The sequence below is a fragment of the Camellia sinensis genome, chromosome 6 (genome assembly GCF_055761805.1).
Source record: "Camellia sinensis isolate YWXY chromosome 6, ASM5576180v1, whole genome shotgun sequence".
Lineage (NCBI taxonomy): Eukaryota > Viridiplantae > Streptophyta > Magnoliopsida > Ericales > Theaceae > Camellia > Camellia sinensis.
The window spans coordinates 16,230,603-16,252,601 of NC_138966.1; the positions used below are offsets into that span (position 1 = coordinate 16,230,603).

Sequence of the window (21,999 nt, forward strand, 5' to 3'; positions counted from 1 at the left end):
CATTAAAGCATCCATTAAGTCTGAGGCATCTTTGATTTCATGCTTTTGAAAAATTGTTTCCTTTACTTCATTCCAGCTCGATGGTAAAAAGTCTAATATTGTTTCCACCAATTTTTTTTCACTTATTTTTTTTCCTAATTTTTGCATTGCTCGACATATTTTGATTTTCCAATCAACAAAATTTTCTACCGGTAAACCCTCTTTATGTGGTACAGTTTCAAATTCATTTATGGCATTTTGCATCGCCAAACGATCACTACGGCGCAAATTTAGAGGAGGCCGCATATTTATCTGCACAATGAATTTAACACATTTAACATACAATTACATAATGTTAGTCAAGTTGTTTTTAATAATAAACCACATTAATTATTATTTGAGTAAAATTTATAATGATTAAAAAAAGAAGGATACTTAATTATAAAATAAAATAATTGTATGAATTAAACATAGTATATGTACAGACAATTAAATTAAATATGAACATGTAAATTTCAAATGCAACATATGTTTTCACGTATGAAATTACTTATTTTAAACAATCAATATATGAAGAGAAATAATAAAACAATTGTTTCTAGGAAAATGAAACACATTTGAAACTCTTGAACAAAATTATTGATCAATGCCACTAAAAACTTCTATGTAAACTACATTTTTGGTGACATCATCCGGTATGCCTTGTTTATTAATAATCAACACCTTTAAGCCTGATGGGGAGGTGACACGTGATAGAGCTACATACAGCTGGCCATGAGAGAAGACTGGATTCGAAAGATAAAGGCCCACATTCTTCAAAGTTTGCCCTTGACTCTTATTTATTGTCATAGCAAATGCCAACTTTATTGGAAATTGCCTTCTTTTCATTGTAAAAGGAGCATGATTTTTGGAAGGTGTTAAAACAATACGTGAAAGTAGTACTTTCTCACCAACTCTAGACCCTGTAATAACTCTAGCTTCAATTACTCGATTTCCCATCTTATCAACAATTAATCGAGTGCCATTGCATAATCCCAAAGATTGGTTGACATTTCTTAGAAGCATTATTGGTGTTCCAACTTTCAACTGCAAACAATGATTTGGAAGTCCGGGTAAATTCAAAGAATGCAAAAGTTCAGGAGGGTTCATGTCTTGAACATTGCTCTCACTTTCTGTTGGACACAATTCATCAGCACTGTTAAAAGTTTTCATCTCTCCAGGAAGCATCGAAAGCATAATAGAATTGATTTCATCAACATCACTATTTTTAGGAGCTAAAATGCCTCGTTCTTTTAAGTACGACATATCCTGATATTTATTTATGAAATCAGGATAGGTGGCATCGATTAACTGGTGCAAATCTCTTTCTCCATTTTTTATAACAAATTTTTCTGGTATCTGTATCCAATTAGGTTCATAGCCTTCACTAAATGAGCTTCCCATTATTTTCCCTTCACCAACCAATTTAATCCACTCTGCAAAGTCACGTAATTCATGACGCGTATGATTAGAAATATCTTGTGCTATAACACGCATATTTCTGGTAAGATGCAAAACTTGACAATGCTCCCAAATTGTTGACTTAGGTAATGAAGCTTCCACTGTTTGTTCACGCCCACCTCTAGGTACGACAGGCAATATTTGTCTAAAGTCACCACCAAGCACAAATAGTTTTCCACCAAAAACCCTATCCCCTGAACAATGTTCTGTATTTTTCAATATGTCCCTAAATGTACGATCAACAGCTTCAAAAGCATGACGACTAACCATTGGTGCTTCATCCCATATAATTAACGACGCCTCTTGAATTAACCTTGCCAAATCTGTCCCTTGATTTATTGAACAACATGATGAGTTATCAGGGTCAAGTGGAATCTTGAAACGGGAATGGGCAGTTCGTCCCCCGGGTAAGAGCAAAGCTGCAATACCTGATGATGCAACAGAAAGAATGATCTTCTTATCGGATCGAAATTTTGCAATTAAAGTGCTCCATAAATAAGTCTTTCCAGTTCCTCCACTACCATACACAAAAAATAAGCCCCCATGATGAGTGGAATAAGCTTCCATTATGGTGTTAAACACTTTCAATTGGTCATCATTCAATCCCACATATAAAGATTCAAAAGATTGAATTTCTGAAGTGCTATCGTAGTTCAATTCCTCCCTTATGAGCCTATTAGTAACCATTTGACCTGATCGATATGATGGTAGTGGCATCGGAGGAAACTCTTTAAGAGACCTTCCATTCTGAATAAGTATGTGCTCAATTTCAAGCAATCCTAAATTTTTCAATTCACATTCTTCGAGACTTATGTTGCCATCCCCAATTTGCCTTTGTACCCTATTTTGTAAATCATCAGTAAGGTCAAACCAATGATTCTCCCACAATTCATATGCATTTGTAACCTTAGAAAACATTAGCATTGAGCAAAACATATTTCGCAGTTGAGCACCTGATGCCCATGTTGAGGCTTCTGTTAAAGCTGCGTCCCATTCATTATCATCATCAAGTAAGCCAAGTGCAAGGCATGTAGATTTAAATGTTGGGTGCACAATGCCATTAACGGTTCTAATATCTTCATAACATTTTGCACCTCGAACCTTGGTAAGCAGCATACGTAAATAATATCGTTCACCAGAATTAGGATGTGCATAATACAATCTACCTATGCATATTTGTTGTTGCCTCATTTTCCATTTCTTCTGTTTCTGGTTCCAAACCCATGAGCTAGGAAACTCTTCATATGTTAATGTATTTGCCTCTACATGATCTCTGTTTGCTTGAAACCACCTTGTAAACATTGTCTCGTGAACCCCCGGCTAATTAATAATTGACGAAATGTTATCTGTGTCTCTAAATAGAATAGATTGTTCCCCAGGTAGATGGTACTGCAACCGTTCAACTGAAGGGTATTGCTTTTGCAATTCAAACTCAAATATACGCCAGCAACTTTCAATTGCGGAGATATATCGACAATCTAAGTATTGTTTTACCTCATTAGCCTCTCTATACCGACTTTGTCCATCAATGTTAAGTCGATTAACATTATCTTCAATTACAACCGTTGCACGATCAGGACCTTAATGTATGTACTTATACAAGTACTTGATCAATTTGCTATGTGCACAACGCTCAATATTGATATGGGCATCATACAGTACAATAAGATCACGGTTGTATGGAATAACCCATCTGTTGTCAATTTCAAATCCATTAACCATGTATTTTTTCTTTATATCCCTTCGCCTATAGATAGCAAATCCATTTTCATCAATACTTGTTTCACTGCAAAAATTCTTCGGATAATGTTTTGAACATTTTCCATTCACCATAAATGGGGCATTAGGGTTAGCACTGCCACAGGGACCATGTATCATGCACCTCATCACTGTTTGAAATGATAATGGATCTTCATCCTTATCAGGAATTTCAGCACAAATTATATCATCAATTTCTTCTGGCGATTTTATCTTGTCATCTGCTGATAATGTCAAGATAATGTGCGAATGCGGTAATCCTCGCTTTTGAAATTCGATGACGTGAATATCTATTCAAGAAAAAATAATATTATTTGTTAACTTTAAACTAAATTTAACAAATCTAATTGACCAGTTCAAATAAAAACAAACCTGCAATTATTTTGCCAAAGAATTTTCGGTTCTTGAAATATGCCATCAGTTGTTTCAATTTAATTCGAAAAATCTCGCAAGTATATCCGGTATATCCTCTGTGCGTCGATTTGAAATGCGCGCAACCTCCTGTTGAATTTCTAACCAATTTGGGTTACATGTGAATGTGACAAAAAGGTCAGGAAATCCCATCTTTAGACATATTGCGATCGCATCTTGGTAATGCTGAACCATATTTCGTGGGCCGCCTGTAAAAGATGATGGCAGTATAAATCTCCTACCAATGGCTGATGCATCACTGTCACCCGCAGTCACAGCATCTTCTAAACCTCTGTACAAATCAGTCCGCAACACATTCTGTTTATGCCTAATGAAGTTTAGTCTATCTTGCTCAATAGCTGCATAACAATCAACAACAAATTGTTGGAACAAACGTCCCCCTTGCAATAGCGTTTTCCTTTCTCCAACTCGAAATTGAAGTCTAAATGCATAAAACTCTCTCATTGACACTCCTTCTCGTTTGTTGTTTGTACCCAAAGTAAAACTTATAGACCTTCTCCATCCATCAGTCCCATAGGGAAAAAGTAATGGATATTGAAGTGGCATGTATGAAGGATGTGTTTCATTAATCCTTTGTAAATGTCCATCTAATTTTCTAACAATTATGTCACGATTTGTAGTGCTTTCAGACCCATCACCAACAATTAATGCAGCAATTTCAGTTGTAGTGGGTCTAGTGTACTGTCTTCCATCCCTCGAACTCAAAATGCGCATATGCAATTCCTGAGCACCATTTTCACGAATCATGTCTCGAGCAGTGCGAAAAATTGATACATATGGATTGATGACATTCAACATTGACTGTAAACCTTCTAATGTGGACGTATCAATTCCCGATGTGCCACCACACCTATTCATAGCGTCCATTCTATTGCGAATTTCATGCTCAGTGTCATAAATATAGAGTTGTGCAAATTTAGGCCTTGTTCCAGGTTCCGGCAGTAGAGAACCAATTTTATGAAAATTTGCTCCACTAATACGAAAAACATAAGGACCCCTTCCATCTAACACTGACTGATCAATTTTCCCACCCATGGACGTGAAGGATAATAGGGAGTTATATGTCCTTATGTGTTCCCTGAATCTCATATGAGTAAACTGTTGTTGTAAAAATTCAGGAGTTTCTGGCAATAAAGGCAATATCACTTGTCCACTTTGACAACATAGACTAAATTTTGGTCGACTCCATGGACTATCTCTTACTTTTTCTTCCATCCACATCATTGCTTGACATCTAGAGCATGTTACTGTTCTCCCACCAAAGTTTGAGCGGTCTGAAATTTTTCTCCTTCTAGAACGTGTGGTAAATGTACTACCTGAAATTATTTAGATTTGGATTATAATTATGAATTTCTATTGTCTATAAGAAATTTGTATAGAGTACATAGTTGGCTAAATGTTTATTACCAGGTGGATGTGCTCTACTTGAAGTTGGTGGTACAATATTAGGAGCTCGCACTTCTGATTCATTTGTATCTAATTCATTAGATATAGGAATCTGAATTCCAACATGACTAACATTAGGAGCATTGTCATTATTGCGACTCCATGTTTGTCTGAAAGCACCACGTTGCATTCTTTTGAGTCTCAAGACTGTGATCCTCAAATTTCGATTCTCCTTTTCTATTTTCCGAAGGCGATCCTTTAATGTAGGATCATTACGATCATATCGTGTTAAAAGTAATCTTCTTCTTGCCACCAGTCGTGCCAACTTGGAGGAAAGATATTTTCGATATCGATTTTCATATTCTTTATCAACACCTAATATATAATATAAGAACATATTATTATTTTTGTGATTCTTAAAAGATTATTGAAAATGTGAAGGTCTCACTAATAAGATTGTAAGAAAATTTGAAATGTAACATTATTGTGTAGAAGTCAATAGATTACCACTATGATGGGCACTACTTCGTAATCTTTTTAAACGCAAAACGATGGTTCTCAAACGTCGAGCCTCCTTTTCTATATTGAGAAGACGAATCTTCAAGGTTGGATCATTACGATCAGAATGCCGTGTCAAAAGCAGTCTTCTTTTGGCTACCAATCGAGCCATCTTGGACTTAAGTCGTGTTTGATTAATTTCTCGATTAAAAATCATATCCATCCTGAATAGAGTATTAAGTTAAAGCTTATATAACTCATGCTATTAGTTTATAGTATAGATAATGACTTAAGGATGTGTAACATATGACTTTCATATTAAAAACATGATAATCTATAATTGTTTGTAGTTAATTTTACACACTGAAATGATTAACTCCTACATGATAACATCTACTGTAGAATCCATATAAATAGAATATATCAAAGATCTAAAATCATGCAGGTTATATATTTATTATATATGTAGATATGATAGTCAGTAATTGTTTCTAGTCATATTAAAATCTACTAAAAAAAGCATGGTAGTCTATAATTGTTTGTAGTTAATTTTGCACATCGAAATCATCAACTCCTACATGATAACATTTGCTATAGCATTCATAAAAATAGTATGTAACCAAAGATCTAAAAATTTGTAATTCAAACCTGGAAATGTCAAATGGTTAACCAATTGTTGCTGATTTATCTGGAATTTACCTTAAGTTTGCTTGTCTTATTCTTCAATAGAATTCAAACTGGAATACAAAAGATAAAGAATACAAAATCTCAATAAGTACCGTTATTTGTTGTAAGTACGTAAAAAAAAATTAAAAATCTATTATACAACATGGATCTACTGAGGAGCTAATGTAATGATTTGTAAAGAAATTATAATACAATAGTTTTATAGTAAGCAAAGATAACGTAATCAAATTATTGTTATACATGGGAAAAACAAAAACATAAAGGAAAAAGAGGATTTATTTTGATTTATTGTTAGATTTTTTTTGAAGATTTTGTAAATTACAAAATAAACACAAAGCGGTGTCTTTTTGTGGATGGTAGGAATAAAAATTGTGGGTTTTTATTTTTATTTTTAAAATAACGTGATAATCTAAGATGGTAGAATTTTTATTGTAGGAATAAAAATTGTGTATTTTTTTTTATTAATTTATTTAATTGAGAGTGAGATTTATTTAATTGATTTAAGTTATAGATATTACTAAATTTTATGTGATAGACGTCTGATTCAATGAATTGTGGGTGTTGGATATGCATGAGTAAATTGTAGGAATAAAAATTGTGGGTTTTTTTTTTAAAAAAAAAAATAACGTGATAATCTAAGATGGTAGAATTTTCATTTCAAAACATAATATTTCCGATTTTCAAACCAAGTATGTACATATATATTTTGGATTTTGTAAAACAAAATAAAACATGAAAGATTAAATTTTGATTAGAACACTCATAGTACCATCCACAGTAGCACCCTTATAAACCATTTCATACCATATCTCAAAGTAAGACATGTTTAAAAAAAAAAAAAAAAAAAAAAAAAAAAAAAAAAAAAAAAAAAAAACTACAACCAAAAGAATTTATATGAACACAATTTAAATTACAATCTGTCAAAAATCGAATGTATATGAACACTATTTAAATTCCTAATGCAAATCAAACCCATACTTTTCTCAATAAATACAAAAATGTGTCTTTGTGCAAGTGTATTCAAGGACAAATAAATCTGATTACCATACACTCCCCTTTATGTATGAAAAAAAATTGAAATATAAGATATATATAATATCTAATTTAACCCATTATATCGAAAATCAAACGGGCCTAAAAGAAAACACAAAAAATAAATGAGTTTAACTTTTTCACTACTCAATTGTAAAACACTGATACGAAGAGCCAATTGAAAGGTTCCACATCAACATTTTATTGAATTTTATAAAAGTTTTACATCCATTACCATACACTCACCTTTATGTGATCACTCCTCTCTTCCTCTTTCACACATTCATCTCTATCTTTCAAAATCTGCAGTGGCTTTTCAAAATCTGCATTCAGTAACAAAAAGAATAAAAATTGTGTATTTTTTTTATTAATTTATTTAATTGAGAGTGGGATTTATTTAATTGATTTAAGTTATAGATATTACTAAATTTTATGTGATAGACGTCTGATTCAATAAATTGTGGGTGTTAGATATGCATGAGTAAATTGTAGGAATAACAATTGTGGGTTTTTTTAAAAAAAAAAAAAAAAATAACGTGATAATCTAAGATGGTAGAATTTTCATTTCAAAACATAATATTTCCGATTTTCAAACCAAGTATGTACATATATGTTTTAGATTTTGTAAAACAAAATAAAACATGAAAGACTAAATTTTAATTGGAACACTCATTGTACCATCCACAGTAGCACCGTTATAAACCAATCTCATACCATATCTCAAAGTAAGACATGTTAAAAAAAAAAAAAAAAAAAAAAGGAACAATACTACAACCAAAAGAATTTATATGAACACAATTTAAATTACAATCTGCCAAAAATTAAATGTATATGAACACTATTTAAATTCCTAATACAAATCAAACCCATACTTTTCTCAATAAATACAAAAATGTGTCTTTGTGCAAGTGTATTCAAGGACAAATAAATCTGATTACCATACACTCACCTTTATGTATGAAAAAAATTTGAAATATAAGATATATATAATATCTAATTTAACCCATTATATCGAAAATAAAATGGGCCTAAAAGAAAACACAAAAAATAAATGAGTTTAACTTTTTCATGACTCAATTGTAAAACACTGATTTACGAAGAGCCAATTGAAAGGTTCCACATCAACGTTTTATTGAATTTTATAAAAGTTTTACATCCATTACCATACACTCACCTTTATGTGATCACTCCTCTCTTCCTCCTTCACACATTCATCTCTATCTTTCAAAATCTGCAGTGGCTTTTCAAAATCTGCATTCGGTAACAAAAGAAAAACTAAAACAAAAACAGAGACATCTTCAATGGAGATGATGGAGGTTTTTAATATTTTTTGCATATTTTCAAAATCTGCAGTGGCTTTTCAAAATCTGCAAAAATTGAAATATAAGATATATATAATATCTAATTTAACCCATTATATCGAAAATCAAATGGGCCTAAAAGAAAACACAAAAAATAAATGAGTTTAACTTTTTCACGACTCAATTGTAAAACACTGATTTACGAAGAGCCAATTGAAAGGTTCCACATCAACATTTTATTGAATTTTATAAAAGTTTTACATCCATTACCATACACTCACCTTTATGTGATCACTCCTCTCTTCCTCCTTCACACATTCATCTCTATCTTTCAAAATCTACAGTGGCTTTTCAAAATCTGCATTCGGGAACAAAGGAAAAACTAAAACAAAAACAGAGACATCTTCAATGGAGATGAGGGAGGTTTTTAATATTTTTTGCATATTTTCAAAATCTGCAGTGGCTTTTCAAAATCTGCATTCAGTAACAAAAAGAAAAACTAAAACAAAAACAAAAACAGAGACATCTTCAATGGAGATGAGGGAAAGAGAAGATTGGGTTATATATATATATATAAATTATTAGAGCAAAACAAAAATAAAAACAAAAACAGAGACATGGAGATTACAATACCGAGACTTGCATTCGATGGCCAATTGTGGATTGCTGCCGTTCACTATTGATGAAGGAAGTTGATGTAGTGGATTGTTAGAAGTAATGGCTTGAGGGACTGAAAGTGTTTGAGGGTAGGAGAGATTTGTTTGAGGTGGGAGAGTAACAGATTTATTTGGATAAGTTTTGTTTTTTTTTATTGTTGACAGCTTGATTTGTTTGACGTGGGAGAGTGAGAGTAACAGATTTGTTTGGATTTTAGTTTTTTATGGATAGGAGTTGGGAATAGAAGTTGTGGATAGTGGGAGAGTGGGAAGGTGGAAGAATAGGAGTTTTTATTGTTATGAAAGTCTTTGGGAGGGAAGGAAAAGAGTTATAAACTCAGGAGAGACTTGCCACGTATTTTTCAGATTTATGAGAATTTTCGGATGGCATTTTCAAGCCTTGTAAAACATAGCACTACATTCTATATATAGTATAGATTTAAATAATCACTACCCCAAAAATAACAACAATTTATTTTTATTATTATCTTCTTCTTTCTTCTTTTTCTTTTTTCTTTTTTTTCTTTTTTTGTAATTTGAGTGCAGCTTTTTTACTAGTTTTTGTAAGACAGTTTTTTATGATTTTTTTTTGTTTTTTTGAATAAGAATTTAAAATTATAACTTTTTTTTTTTGAAAAAAATTTAACTAAAAGTTAGGAAAAAAAAGGGATAAATTACAAATATGCCTCCGAGGTTTACTTAAATTATAAATTACTCCCTGTGATTTTAGAAATTACATAATGCCCCTAAGGTTTCAAATTTCATAACAAATAGGTTATTTTATTAATAAATCATCAAGTTAATTAACAGTTTTTAATAATGTTAAAATTTTATTTCAATTAATAATTCAGATAATTTTATTATTGTATAGGTGAACAGTTAGAAATTTTACTTTTTAAATTAATTCTGTTAAATAAAAAATTCTGACAGAGAGTATTTGTAATTTTTCAAACTATAGGGGGCAATTCGTATTTTAAGTAAATTTTCAAAGATGTATTTGTAATTTATCCCAAAAAAAGGGTAAAAAAGGAATAAAAAACTGGATCCAAATGATATGAAGGGCCATTTCCCAAAATAAGCCCAACTGTTAGCCTATTTCCCAAACTAAGTCTAGTTTGGCCGAAATCCTCAAAATAAGCTGAAACGTTATTCCAAAACACGCTTTCACCATATTTCTAGCCCAAGCGCGAAAAAATTAATAAAATCATAAAAGTGTAGTTATGAATCACGCTTGTAATTAAGAAAGCGTGGTTAGGAACCACACTTTTACAAAAATCTGTTTTGTAAAAAAAGCGTGATTAGAAATCACGCTTTTAAAGAAAACTGTTTTGTAAAGAAAGCGTTGTTATAAACTACGCTTTTAACGAAAATTGGTTTTAAAAGAAAGCGTGGTTAGGAACCACGTTTTTAGAGAAAACTGTTTTGTAAAGAAAGCGTGGTTATAAACCACGCTTTGAACGAAAATTGCTTTTAAAAAAAAGCGTGGTTCGTAATCACGCTTTTAAAAGTTATATGAAATGGCCTAACCCCCTTCATGTGCAACCACGCTTTTCATACTTCATTTTTTTTTCCCGAACGCTCTACTCTGCTCTCACTCTCTCTCTTCATGATTTCTCTGTTGTCACTCTCTCTCTCCATGGGTTCTCTGCTCTCTCTCTCTGTGGGTCGCTCTCTGTTCTCTCTCTCTCTCGCTAGTATGACTGTATGTCTCTCTCTCAGTTTGAATTTTATATGTGTTTATTTTGTTTGTGAAAATGTGAATGTAGGTACAATGTGGGTAGATATAGGGTTTGTGAATGTGAAAATGTTGTGAATTGATGAAAATGTAGGTAGAATAGGGTTTGTGAATGTGAAAATGTTGTAAATTGTTGAAAATGTTGGTAGAATAGGGTTTGTGAATGTGAAAATGTAATTGATATTAATGTGGGTAAAATAGGCTTTGTGAATTGAAATTGTGGTTTTGAATTCACAGAATAAACCGTAGCCCTAGCCCTAACCCAATTCTAGGGTTTGAAATTGAACCCTAGCCCTAACCCAAAGTTTGTAATGCAAATTGAACCCTAGCCTAACCCAATTCTAGGGTTTTCAATTGAATTTGAAATCAAAAATTAGGGTTAGGGCTAACCCAAAGTTTTTGTTTGAATTTATCTAACAATTTTAGGGTTAGGGTTTAAAATTGAACCCTAGCCCTAACCCAAACTTTTTTATTTTTTATTTTTTAATTCACAATTGAATTCTAGGGTTTTTATTTTTTGATTGTCAGACAAATGTTCACAAAAATAATGAAAAAAAAAAATTAAACTCTCTTAAAACAGATAATAAGAATCTTATAAAAATTGTAAATTCTATATAAAAATGAGTGCAAGAGAGAATGAATAATTTTTTAAAACTCTCTTAAAGACCTTTTTTTTAATTATTTTTTATATTTATTAGTCTTGTTTGAACATAATTACTAAAATTTGCTTATATAGATTAAGATATTAAGTAATCATTTCAAGAACTGAAAAAGATAAAAATAAATAAATAAATGATTTTGTTACTTCATAGTTTACCAAAATTCAGTAAACAATTTTTAAAAATATAAAATTATATGAAAACAATAATTTAAATGTAACAAAATTTCACTTAAATGTTACTCTTCTTATATTTTTAATTGCAAAGTTACTAATTAAACTTGCATAATGAAGCTTATCTATTATATCCTTTTCAATGGATAATATAATAAACTGCAAAATTACTAATTAAACATTACTCTTTTTAAATTTTTTTTTTTTTTTGTTTGGTTGCTACCTGAATTAAAAATAATAATTTTGGACCTTTTGGATTTAGACTCCATTTGAGTGAGGCTTATTAAGAATATTTTAATTTTGAACTTAGTATAAAATGTTTAAATTTTTTGGATCCCAATTTTTACATCATTTTGAATTTAAACTTTTTGTTTAAAAATGATAGACTCAAAATTAAAAATGACAATGAGGCAAGCCAATGTAGAGATCCACTCATCTCAGATTGAAAGAGATAAATACGGACGAGGTAATTTTATAATCTTAAGGATGGCGGTATTAATAAAAATGAGAGACGATATAGTATATTATAGATAATAATTTATAGGTCATGCTAAGGGTTGTTAATAACCATAACAAGATCAAAAAAATTATAGTCCCAATACATTTTCCCATATATTCCAGAATATTTTTACACATTTTAATACACTTTTAATATACATGTTACACACTTTTTCAACACTATCAATAAGTGTTAAGGCTTATCTATAATAATAAGCCTTAGGGCTTTTATTAGCATTTTTCATAAATTATAAAAAAAATGAGACTTAAAAAATGTTATGACGCCCCAAATTTTGATAATATAATACAACGATACACCGGGGTTTAACTAGCGGATATACATCATTTTAAGTACAAAATACAAATAATTACACTAAAAAAAATATTAATAATAGTTACAGATAAAATTCTTCAAGTCTTTAAATACAGATCAGTTCCTTGATACAAAACGATTATCCAAAATACAGGAAATATAAAATCTAATCTCTAAGGCAGCCATGGTTCCGCAAAGCTTTTAGGGGTTCCGTTCTTTGTGTAAAACCCGCCTTCACCTGGTATAAAACGCCATGAGCTTGGAATGCCCAGTAAACACACACACCCCGACCCTTTTCTCATTCCAAATACACAAGTAACATAACAACACAATCATAACATACAACGAAAGCAATAATTAAGCAGAGTTTATAATTAAATTTCAGTTCTCGTGAATAATAGTCAATGTTAGTTAGTTCTAGGCTACTCCACGCGGAATGTCGTTCCTACCCAACCACTAACACTGGCCACAGGCAATTCTGACTCCCCCTTGGTTAATACAATACCAATGTGTCGCTTACCGCATAACCACAAGTGCGTCGCTTACCGCACAATTACCAATGATGCCCACGCACCTAGGTTACATACCCGAGTGGTGACATCACGGTCTACCCCAAGGGAACGAGCTTCCAGGGATACTCTCCCTATGTGAGACCCTCACTACCACCCTTATGCCTTTCATTTCCGTTAAGCAGCCAGAATACCTCCCGTGCCATGTTAGGGTTCGAAAACACACTTGCGTAAAACTCACAAAAATGGAACACATTGCACTATATCATACTCTTGAATCCATCGTTCATTATCTCATAAAATTTAATACAATGATCCCAACCTATTACCATCCCATTTGATTTCCCCTTTATTAAGTGCATTATGTTCTCAATTATAGCAAAGCATGATCGGTATAATTGCGAATCCAAGCTAAACAACAAGTAATTTATTAATGGTAAAGCAAATTCACAATTTATCATAAATTACATATTGAGACTAAAACATTCAAGAAACAAAAAATATAAGAGTTGCAAATCAAATAAGAGCATATCAACACAAATTTCTAGATTTCCATATTTGAACCAGTTTGAAAATAATTATGAAAAAAATACTTTTATTGGCCCAAAGTATCTGGCCTCATGTGAGTTTGTAGATAAATAAGTCTAGTTTCAAACTCAAATTACAAAAGTAGGATAGGTATTTTAGATTTTAAGATAATTCAGAATTACTAAGATCTGTCCAAATTCGTTGACAGTTACCCAAATCGATTTTTCTCTCGAACCCCTCACTCTCTTAAGTTCAAACAAATTTTAGTTAAAATATAACACTAAGATTAATATTTTGACATAAAATTGGACTCAAGATTATTTTTTTGGAATTTTATAAAAATAGAGAAAGTTGATTGTTTTTCTGATTCTGTGAGTAACAAACTTAGAAAAATTGTTTAGGTTATAAAAAAATATACCCTTAGGTCCTACCAAAATTATCACATACTCTAGACATACCAAATATTACACCATAAAAACATATTTTGAGTTTATGGAGTCTTGATAGGAAAATAAATTCAAGAAAGGGAAAAGATTTGTTACTGGAAATTTAAGAAAGACAAAGAAGCATACCATTTCTTGATTAATGCACCTTTATACAAGAGTGTAGGCCTAGACTACAACATATATATATATATATATATAAAGAGAATGTATTAGGAGGGGAAAAACAAGTGGTAAAAGAACTTGAGAGAAGAGGTTATATAGGTTTACTTTTGTTGTACAAGACTCAACACAATTCTTCTTTTTCTTCTTCTCTTCTCTCTCTCTCTCTCTCTCTCTTTCTTTTTCCAAGTTCACTCTCTCTCACTCCTCTAGTACATGGCTAAAAAGGTGTAAAATGAAGGGGAGAAGTGTGCATATATATAGAGAGAGAAGGATTGGGAGGTTTCTTAGAGACCAAGTTACATAAGTGTAATTCATCATAGTTGCCATCAATGCCATCAAGGCGATTTCAACCCTCACATGACTAGCTACTTGGGCTCCAAATATATATATATATATATATATATATATATATATATATATATAAGATATTTGTATTTATAAACATAAAATAATAGGTATAAGTAAATTAATTAAGAAAGTACTACAATTAAGGTTTGGAGTGAAATAAAATAGAAGTATATAGGGACCAAGTCTAAATTTATGAAACCTTGATATTTAGTATACAATATACTAACATTAGAAAATAGTTAGAATAATAAATTTGGGTCCTGTTAAATTAAAGTGCAAACAAAGGCGAGAAACAGAGCAAAAACGACATTACCGGGAATTAATATTTTAAAGTGATTAATCTATAATTATAGGGTCTAATAATTAATAATAGGGTTTTAAAGGTGATTATTAATCTACGGGATCGATTAGGGTTTACTCGAATTAATCCGCGATACTTCCCGATTCTAGGATTTAAAATGTAATTAAGCGAAAACTCAAGGGCTTTATTGAAATAAACTCAAGGTTAGGAATTTAATAATAATTACAAAAATCAGGGTCTCTACAAATGTAAAATGAAAAATAAAGAAATTAAAATGAGTGTTTTAAGTACAATATTTAAGTGTTTTAGTCTTGTAAAAAAAATAAATTATATATATTATATAAAACTATATTTGATTAGTATAATAGAGATGGGGTGAGAATAGGAAAATGCGTCCCCACAGGTAATATATATTAAACATCCTTACTTATCTTAGTACTAGTGCATAACCTGTGCCTAAAGGCACTCCCATATAAACTCTTTTTTTTTTTTTTTTTTTTTGGGATCGAACCCATATAACCACTTAAATAGTGGATTTTGTTCCTTGTACCAAAAAATAAAAAATAAAAACTATCACTCATACGATTTGTGGAGCTTCAGGCTTGGAAGTCATATATATATATATATATATATATGTCAATTTAATGTTACATTACCTCATCAATTTAATAGCATACATGCAAACCTAGGTTAAGTAAATCCATTTTTATTCCAACTTACCAAATTCAGCTATCAAGAAAAATCATTGCGGCCATATAATGCCAAGGTTGTTAAAATTGGAATCCTACATAGGATCCCTAAGAGGGTCTCATGGATCGGATTATAGGATCGGATCAAGAATCGTAAGATTCTACTTTCTAGGTAAAAAATACAAATTAGAATGATGCATAATAAAAATAAGGTGAAAAATCATAAATTCAGTGATCCTACTTATGATCTTGCCTACGATCCTACTATAACACTGATCCTACAACGATTTGGATCGTTTTGACAATTTATGATTGTAGGACTATGATCTGAATCGCGATTTTGATAACCATGTATAATGCCCCAATGTTGTTGAACAAATTACATGAATGAAAACAACTATAAAATTGAAATTATTGTAATTGTAGGGATGATGTAAAAATCATCAATTAAAAACAACTATAAAATTGAAATTATTGAAATTATTTCTTGTCACTTGATTTGGGCTCACATCAAATTTCATAAGCTTTATCTTCAATATCAATGCACCCCAATAGTTTTAAGTGGCCTTTCACAATTATTTTCTGCTGTAACTGAAGTTTAGAGCTAGGGAATTAAAATAAAAGAAAATAGAGACAGGGAGAGATAGAAAGAGTAGTCGATGGCCTTAAAGGCGCTTATATTGTAGAATGAAAATGAGAAAAAATTTAAAAGGAAAACTCACATTAGGAATTTTAGGATGGTTCTTCTATGAGGATTAAAAGCAGTACGCTATTCTTTTCCTCTTCTATATGGAGGCTGAATGGAGCTTTTCCTTCGATCTGAAAGGATATTAGATCTGAAAGGGTTTGATAGACATAAGTTCCATTAAGGCTTCAATGGCTTTTAAGGATTTAAACTCACAAAACCAAACCATACCTGAAAAAATATATATATATATTTAAGACCATTGAAGTAAATCAGAACAAAAAAAGTTTGCTTCCATCATCGGCTACATTTTATCCATTGCTCATCAATCCCATTTTGGTTGCATCTTTTATGCAAAATCAAATTCAAAAAAAAAAAAAATGACCAATGTTTAGTATTTCCAAATCGCATCACATAATAGCCAATAAACTTTCTAGTTGTTAAAAAGTATCTTGGTTCTTGAAATTCATGCACCACCACTCACCACCATGCACATAAAGTCAAATGGATTAAAAAAGAAAATATAATTCAAAGAAAAAATGACTAATGTTCAGTATTTCCAAATCACATCATATAGTAGACAATAAACTTTTATGCAAATTTTGACAACATAGTTTCCCTTCTTTTTTTTACACGAACACCTCTTGTATTATATTTGAATTAAACTAACACTTCTTATATTTTTAAAATTACAAAGCTTTTCCATAATAATTTGTTTAATAACTGAAAATGCCAACTTTCCCATAGCATAGTTAAAATGAAAATGCCAACTTTGCCCTTGTAAATATTTATATGTAAGAAAAACTATAAATAAATGGGCGATAATGGTGGTCATTATTGGGTGTTAGTATTGGATGTTGGTCGGTGTCATGGGAGCGAAAGAGAATGATTAGTAATATGGTGGCAACTAGAGATGATGGACATCTGTGGTAGAAACTGATTGCTATGGTAGCAAGTAGAGGCTCGGTGGCCAGTGAGTTTTCAAAGGGCAACAATATGCAGAAAAATAGGGAGAATAGGGTGAGAACAAAGGAGAAGGAATAAATTGTGGGTATATATTATGGTAATTTTACAATCTTAACAAATAGTATTACATGATAAGGGATCCCATTGTAATTTTGGAAAATAGAGGGGTGTCAATGTAATTTCAACAAATAAAATGGTTGTTAGTGCAAATTTTCCTTCAATTTATGGTCTCTTTCACCCTAACATATACTGCATTCACTGTCCTTTGAATACCTTACGAGTTGACATAACTAAAAAGTTCTGGAAAATATCCTATCACAACCATACCTTTGATTTCTTTATGCTTTTGCTATCATTCTCCAATTGAAGTGTAAAAACACACCATCATATTACTAATGTTATACTATAAATAGCATATATATTTAATGTCCATATATATTTAATGTTAAAAGTGTGCACAAACCATTTAGGATAATCAAGTAGTTCTTATCTTTTAAAGGTGTTTAGCAAACAATTGGGTGTCATTGTCATGTTAATTAAGTTGGGCTTATTTCAAGTTCACCGTGTAAATTGAAGTACTCTAGTTTAATTTTGGTATGTAGGTATTGATGATCTGATCTATTCATTTTATAGACGTCTGTATATAAATTGTTCACGAAAAATAATTAAATTAATCCAATAATTATAGTCACATAATTTTTATCAAATTTAACGTAAACTTGATTTTGAAAATAGTATGTTAATTTTTTGAAGACAAATTTAATCAAATCAAATGGTTATGATTATTAGATACATTTGATTGTTTTTATGAATAATCAACACACAAAGGCCTAAAAGAAAACGAAATCAATCATTAAAATGGAACATGTAGATTCACGTGCCCAAATGTCATGGATTAGTTCTTTTGGAGGTAGTTAGTTATGTTTTGCTAATGAATTTGAAGATAGGTTTACAGAAGAAAAAGGAAAACTGAAGGGAAAAAAAAAACATTTATATGTCTTTTGCTTTTCCTTTCACTTTTAACTTCTTTATCTATATCGAAACACTACTTAAAAGAGAAAAAGAGAAAAATCTATCCTATTCCAAATATTTTTGTAATTGTCATAAAACCTTGTAGTATTTGTGTAATTTTTTGGGAGAACTACTAGAAAATGGAAAGTAGGACAATTATTTACAAAAGTAGTGAAAAATAAACAAATTTATGAGTGGTGGAATTCAATAGTGCAATGATCAAAATACATAAAATGAGGTTAAAATGTCCTTGTTTGGCATAGGCTAAAATGAGATTGGGAATAAGAAAAAGAAATAAATAAATAATAAGATAAACTAGATATAGTCCTCGTTTGGCATAGGCTAAAATGAGGTTGGGATGCTAAAATAGTCACACAAAAAAAAGTTAAAACATCACATTCAAACCATAATCATTTCATTTTTTTTCTCACAAAAATAAAAAAAGTCAAAAAATCCAACCAAATAAAACAATTTAATTACAAGCTAAAATAGCAAAAAAAATTAAAAAACCAATCCTCATCTTAAACTAAGTCATAGACAATCTCAATAGAGGAAGTTTCGGTGGTGAAGGCAAAATGGTTGATCTAATTGTGGTGAATGAGATCTTAGTGGTGAAATAGAGTTGATTGAGACCCCCACTCCCACCCTCACCCCTACCACCCCCACACACACGTGGGGGTTGGTGATTGGAGAATGGAAAAAAAAATAAAAAATCTTGCCAATCACAGCCCACTAGGGATCTTAGGGGTCACTCCTAGTAGGGGTCCGAAACATTTCTCGTGGTAAAAATCACGATGAAGCCTTGTGGTGATTGATTTGATTAATGCGAGGTTTAGAGTGTTGTAAGGTGGCATGAGAGGAACTACCAATGGTAGGCAAAGGTGGCGATAGTGGTAATGGTGGCTGGAAAGAGACCAGGGGTAGCACTAACAATTAGGGGTGTCCGCGGTTCGGTTTAGGACGGTTTGCGGTTCGGTTTGGACCCGCCCGCATCTATGCGGTTTAGGGAAAAATCAACCCGCAACCGCCCGCAATACGGTTTGCGGTTTGTGCGGATAGGGTTCGCGGGTGTGCGGGCGGTTTGCGGATTGAACTTTTTTTCCAAAAAATTAATGTTAAACCTTTTTTTTCTCCCATTTTGTCAATCTTTATTTTGGACATTTTTTCTCATAGTTTCTAAAATGCTCCAACATTAATAATTAATGAACTAAAACTTATAAAAAAACTTATAAAATAAAAAATACAACAAATTCAATTCGTAACCTAAACAAATCATTCAAAATCTACATTCTATCATTAACTTGCATTCATCATATCTTACATTCATCATTTATAATCCAAATAAGAAAATCCTACATTAAAAATTCAACATTCATCATTCCTAACCCCAAAAAAAAAAGAAAAAAAGAAGTGTAATTCTTCATTAACTTACATTCATCCAAAATGCAAAAAAAAAAAAAAAAAAAAAAAAAAAAAAAAAATTCATTAAGTTACATTCATCCAAAACAAAAACGCAATTAAAAAAAAATATTGTCAAACTTAAACTTCATTCAATACAAACTCATGAAATAAAATTAAAACACTTCTAAGATATCAAACTTCATCTTTATGAATCACATCCAATTCAACTTTCACAAATTCCAATTCTAATTCTATGCATTTGGTTGATGAACCCTACACAAACAAATTGAAAAAATATAAACTTTAATCTTCAATTATAGTTAGTAAGAAATGAAAAAATAAACAAATGTCTATATATTGCATCTCAATATAGTAGAAATGCATATCACCATGGGGAAATATAACACCAAAATTAAATTGAAGTGGAAACAGAAACTATCAAATACAATGTTCAAGTATAAAAAATTAAAAAATCATTTTAGAAATGCAATTGAACATCCAAACATCATGTTTATTATTGCCTTTCTCACTTAAAAAAACAAATTATTAAGAAAAAAGAGTAACATCAAATAAACCTTATATGGAAACTTATAAGGTGGAATAACTGGAAATAAAGCTAAAAAACATACAAACAAAACATAGGCAACCACTTTGCTGCTGAAATAGGAATTCAAAGGTGTTCAGACAAAAAACAAAGCCTTGCAGAAAACAAACCCACAACACACAAAAAGAATCAGATCTGTTTTGGTCCACAAAAAATCAGATCTGTTCGTCCACAAAAAATCAGAGATGAGAGATCACCTGTGAAGTAGATCGGTTGTTCGATGAAAAAATCGGCTGTGCGATGATGAAAAAAATCAGAGATCACCTGCGAAGTAGCCTGTGAAGTAGATCGGAGATGAAAAAATCAGAGATGAAAAAAATCAATTCTGTTGTTCATCCACAAAAAATCAACGATCGGGAGAGAGAGAGACACAGATTAAGAGAGAGAGTTCACATGTGAAGCAGATTGGCTGTGCGATGATGATCGGTGCGATGAGATGAGAAAGAGAGTGATCGGCTGTGCAGTGATGAAAAAATCAGAGATCACCTGCGAGATCACCTGTGAAGTAGATCGGAGATGAAAAAAATCAGTTCTGTTGTTCATCCACAAAAAATCAATGATCAGGAGAGAGAGAGAGAGACAGAAATTGAGAGAGAGAGTTCACCTGTGAATGAAGTAGATCGGCTGTGCGATGATGATCGGTGCGATGAGATGAGATGAGAAAGAGAGTGATCGGTGTGTGCAGAAACGAGAAGAGAGTGAGAAAGAGAGACAGTGAGATGAGACTGAGAGAGAGTGAGGGAGGAGCCGATTAGATTATTAGGGTTTTTTTTTTCTTTTGCTTTGTTTGTTATAGTATAGGTGAGTGATAGAAGAGATGGACGATTAGATTTGAAAGAGGAAAAAAAAATTAATTTAATGCGGGCGGGTTGGGCAGGTGCGGTTCAAACCCGCAACCCGCCCGCAACCCGAAATTTATATAAAATCCAAACCGCACCCTACCCTAATGTGTTTGCGAAACTGCCCATATGCGTGCGGTTCGGATCGGGTAGGGCGGTTTGGGCGGGTCGGATGACCCTATGCCCAAACCTACTGACAATGGTTCGTACAAATGATGGTGGGGGCTAAAGAGTGAGAAAGAAAATAAAAAATGGGGTCAAAATTGTAAAAATATATATATATATATATATATTTTCAACTTTTGATCCCCGTGTAATTAGTAAAAGGCTCCCATCTTTTTTTTTAATGAATTTTAGGATAAATTATAAATATACTCTATGAGGTTTGATTAAAATACGAATCACTTCTTATAATTTTGAAAATTACATTCCACCTTCTGAGATTTCTAATTTCATAAAAAATCGCTCATTTTATTAATAAATCATCATGTTAATTAACAGTTTTTAATGATGTTAGAAACATGTTTCAATTAATAATTTAGGCAATTTTAGTATTGTATAGGAGAGCACTTATGAATTTCATTTTTTTAGCCAAAAAAATTAAAAAATCAATCCACGTCTACTAGTCGGTAATCCGAGCCACCTGTTTGAGTCCGGATATCAGGGAGTTGGGCCTTCTCTTGAGGCATTGGTGAGTATCATAGTATGTGTCAGATAATTATTAAGATCATAATTGATTTACTTTCAGTCAACTTACGTCTAAATTTTTGTTCAGGTGGTTGGAGCTGGGAGGTCATATCACTTGGCTGAGGACGCCCTTTTCAGACGTGATGGACAACATGCCTTGCAGGCCGTTGCAGAGATCCGAGACTTATTGTATGAGGCGATCCAGTATTCCCATCA

At 31.7% G+C, this 21,999-nt stretch overlaps 2 protein-coding genes across 2 annotated transcripts; both read right to left on the reverse strand.

Annotated features, from left to right (window-relative positions):
• Positions 1-615: 615 nt before the first annotated feature.
• On the reverse strand, positions 616-2,781 carry LOC114262173 (uncharacterized). The gene has a single exon (XM_082875942.1). It carries the CDS (start codon positions 2,779-2,781, stop codon positions 616-618), a length of 2,166 nt encoding a protein of 721 aa, XP_082732068.1.
• Positions 2,782-3,060: 279 nt separating this feature from the next.
• LOC145793188 (uncharacterized) lies at positions 3,061-5,725 on the reverse strand. Its single transcript, XM_082875943.1, has 4 exons — positions 5,563-5,725; positions 5,077-5,430; positions 3,768-4,985; positions 3,061-3,527 (listed from the first exon to the last, which is right to left on the reverse strand). The coding sequence occupies exons 1-4, from the start codon at positions 5,723-5,725 to the stop codon at positions 3,061-3,063; spliced, it is 2,202 nt and encodes a 733-aa protein (XP_082732069.1).
• Between the last annotated feature and the right edge of the window lie 16,274 nt (positions 5,726-21,999).

Bases quoted from the DNA above. Each gene is read 5' to 3' on its own strand.
- LOC145793188 (XM_082875943.1), bottom strand. From the start codon at position 5,725: ATGGCTCGATTGGTAGCCAAAAGAAGACTGCTTTTGACACGGCATTCT. The intron at 4,986-5,076 runs GTAATAAACATT...AAATAATTTCAG, and splicing joins AAGTAGAGCACATCCACCTG to GTAGTACATTTACCACACGT. The intron at 3,528-3,767 runs GTAACCCAAATT...TTTCTTGAATAG, and splicing joins CCTTTTTGTCACATTCACAT to ATATTCACGTCATCGAATTT.
- LOC114262173 (XM_082875942.1), bottom strand. From the start codon at position 2,781: ATGTTTACAAGGTGGTTTCAAGCAAACAGAGATCATGTAGAGGCAAAT.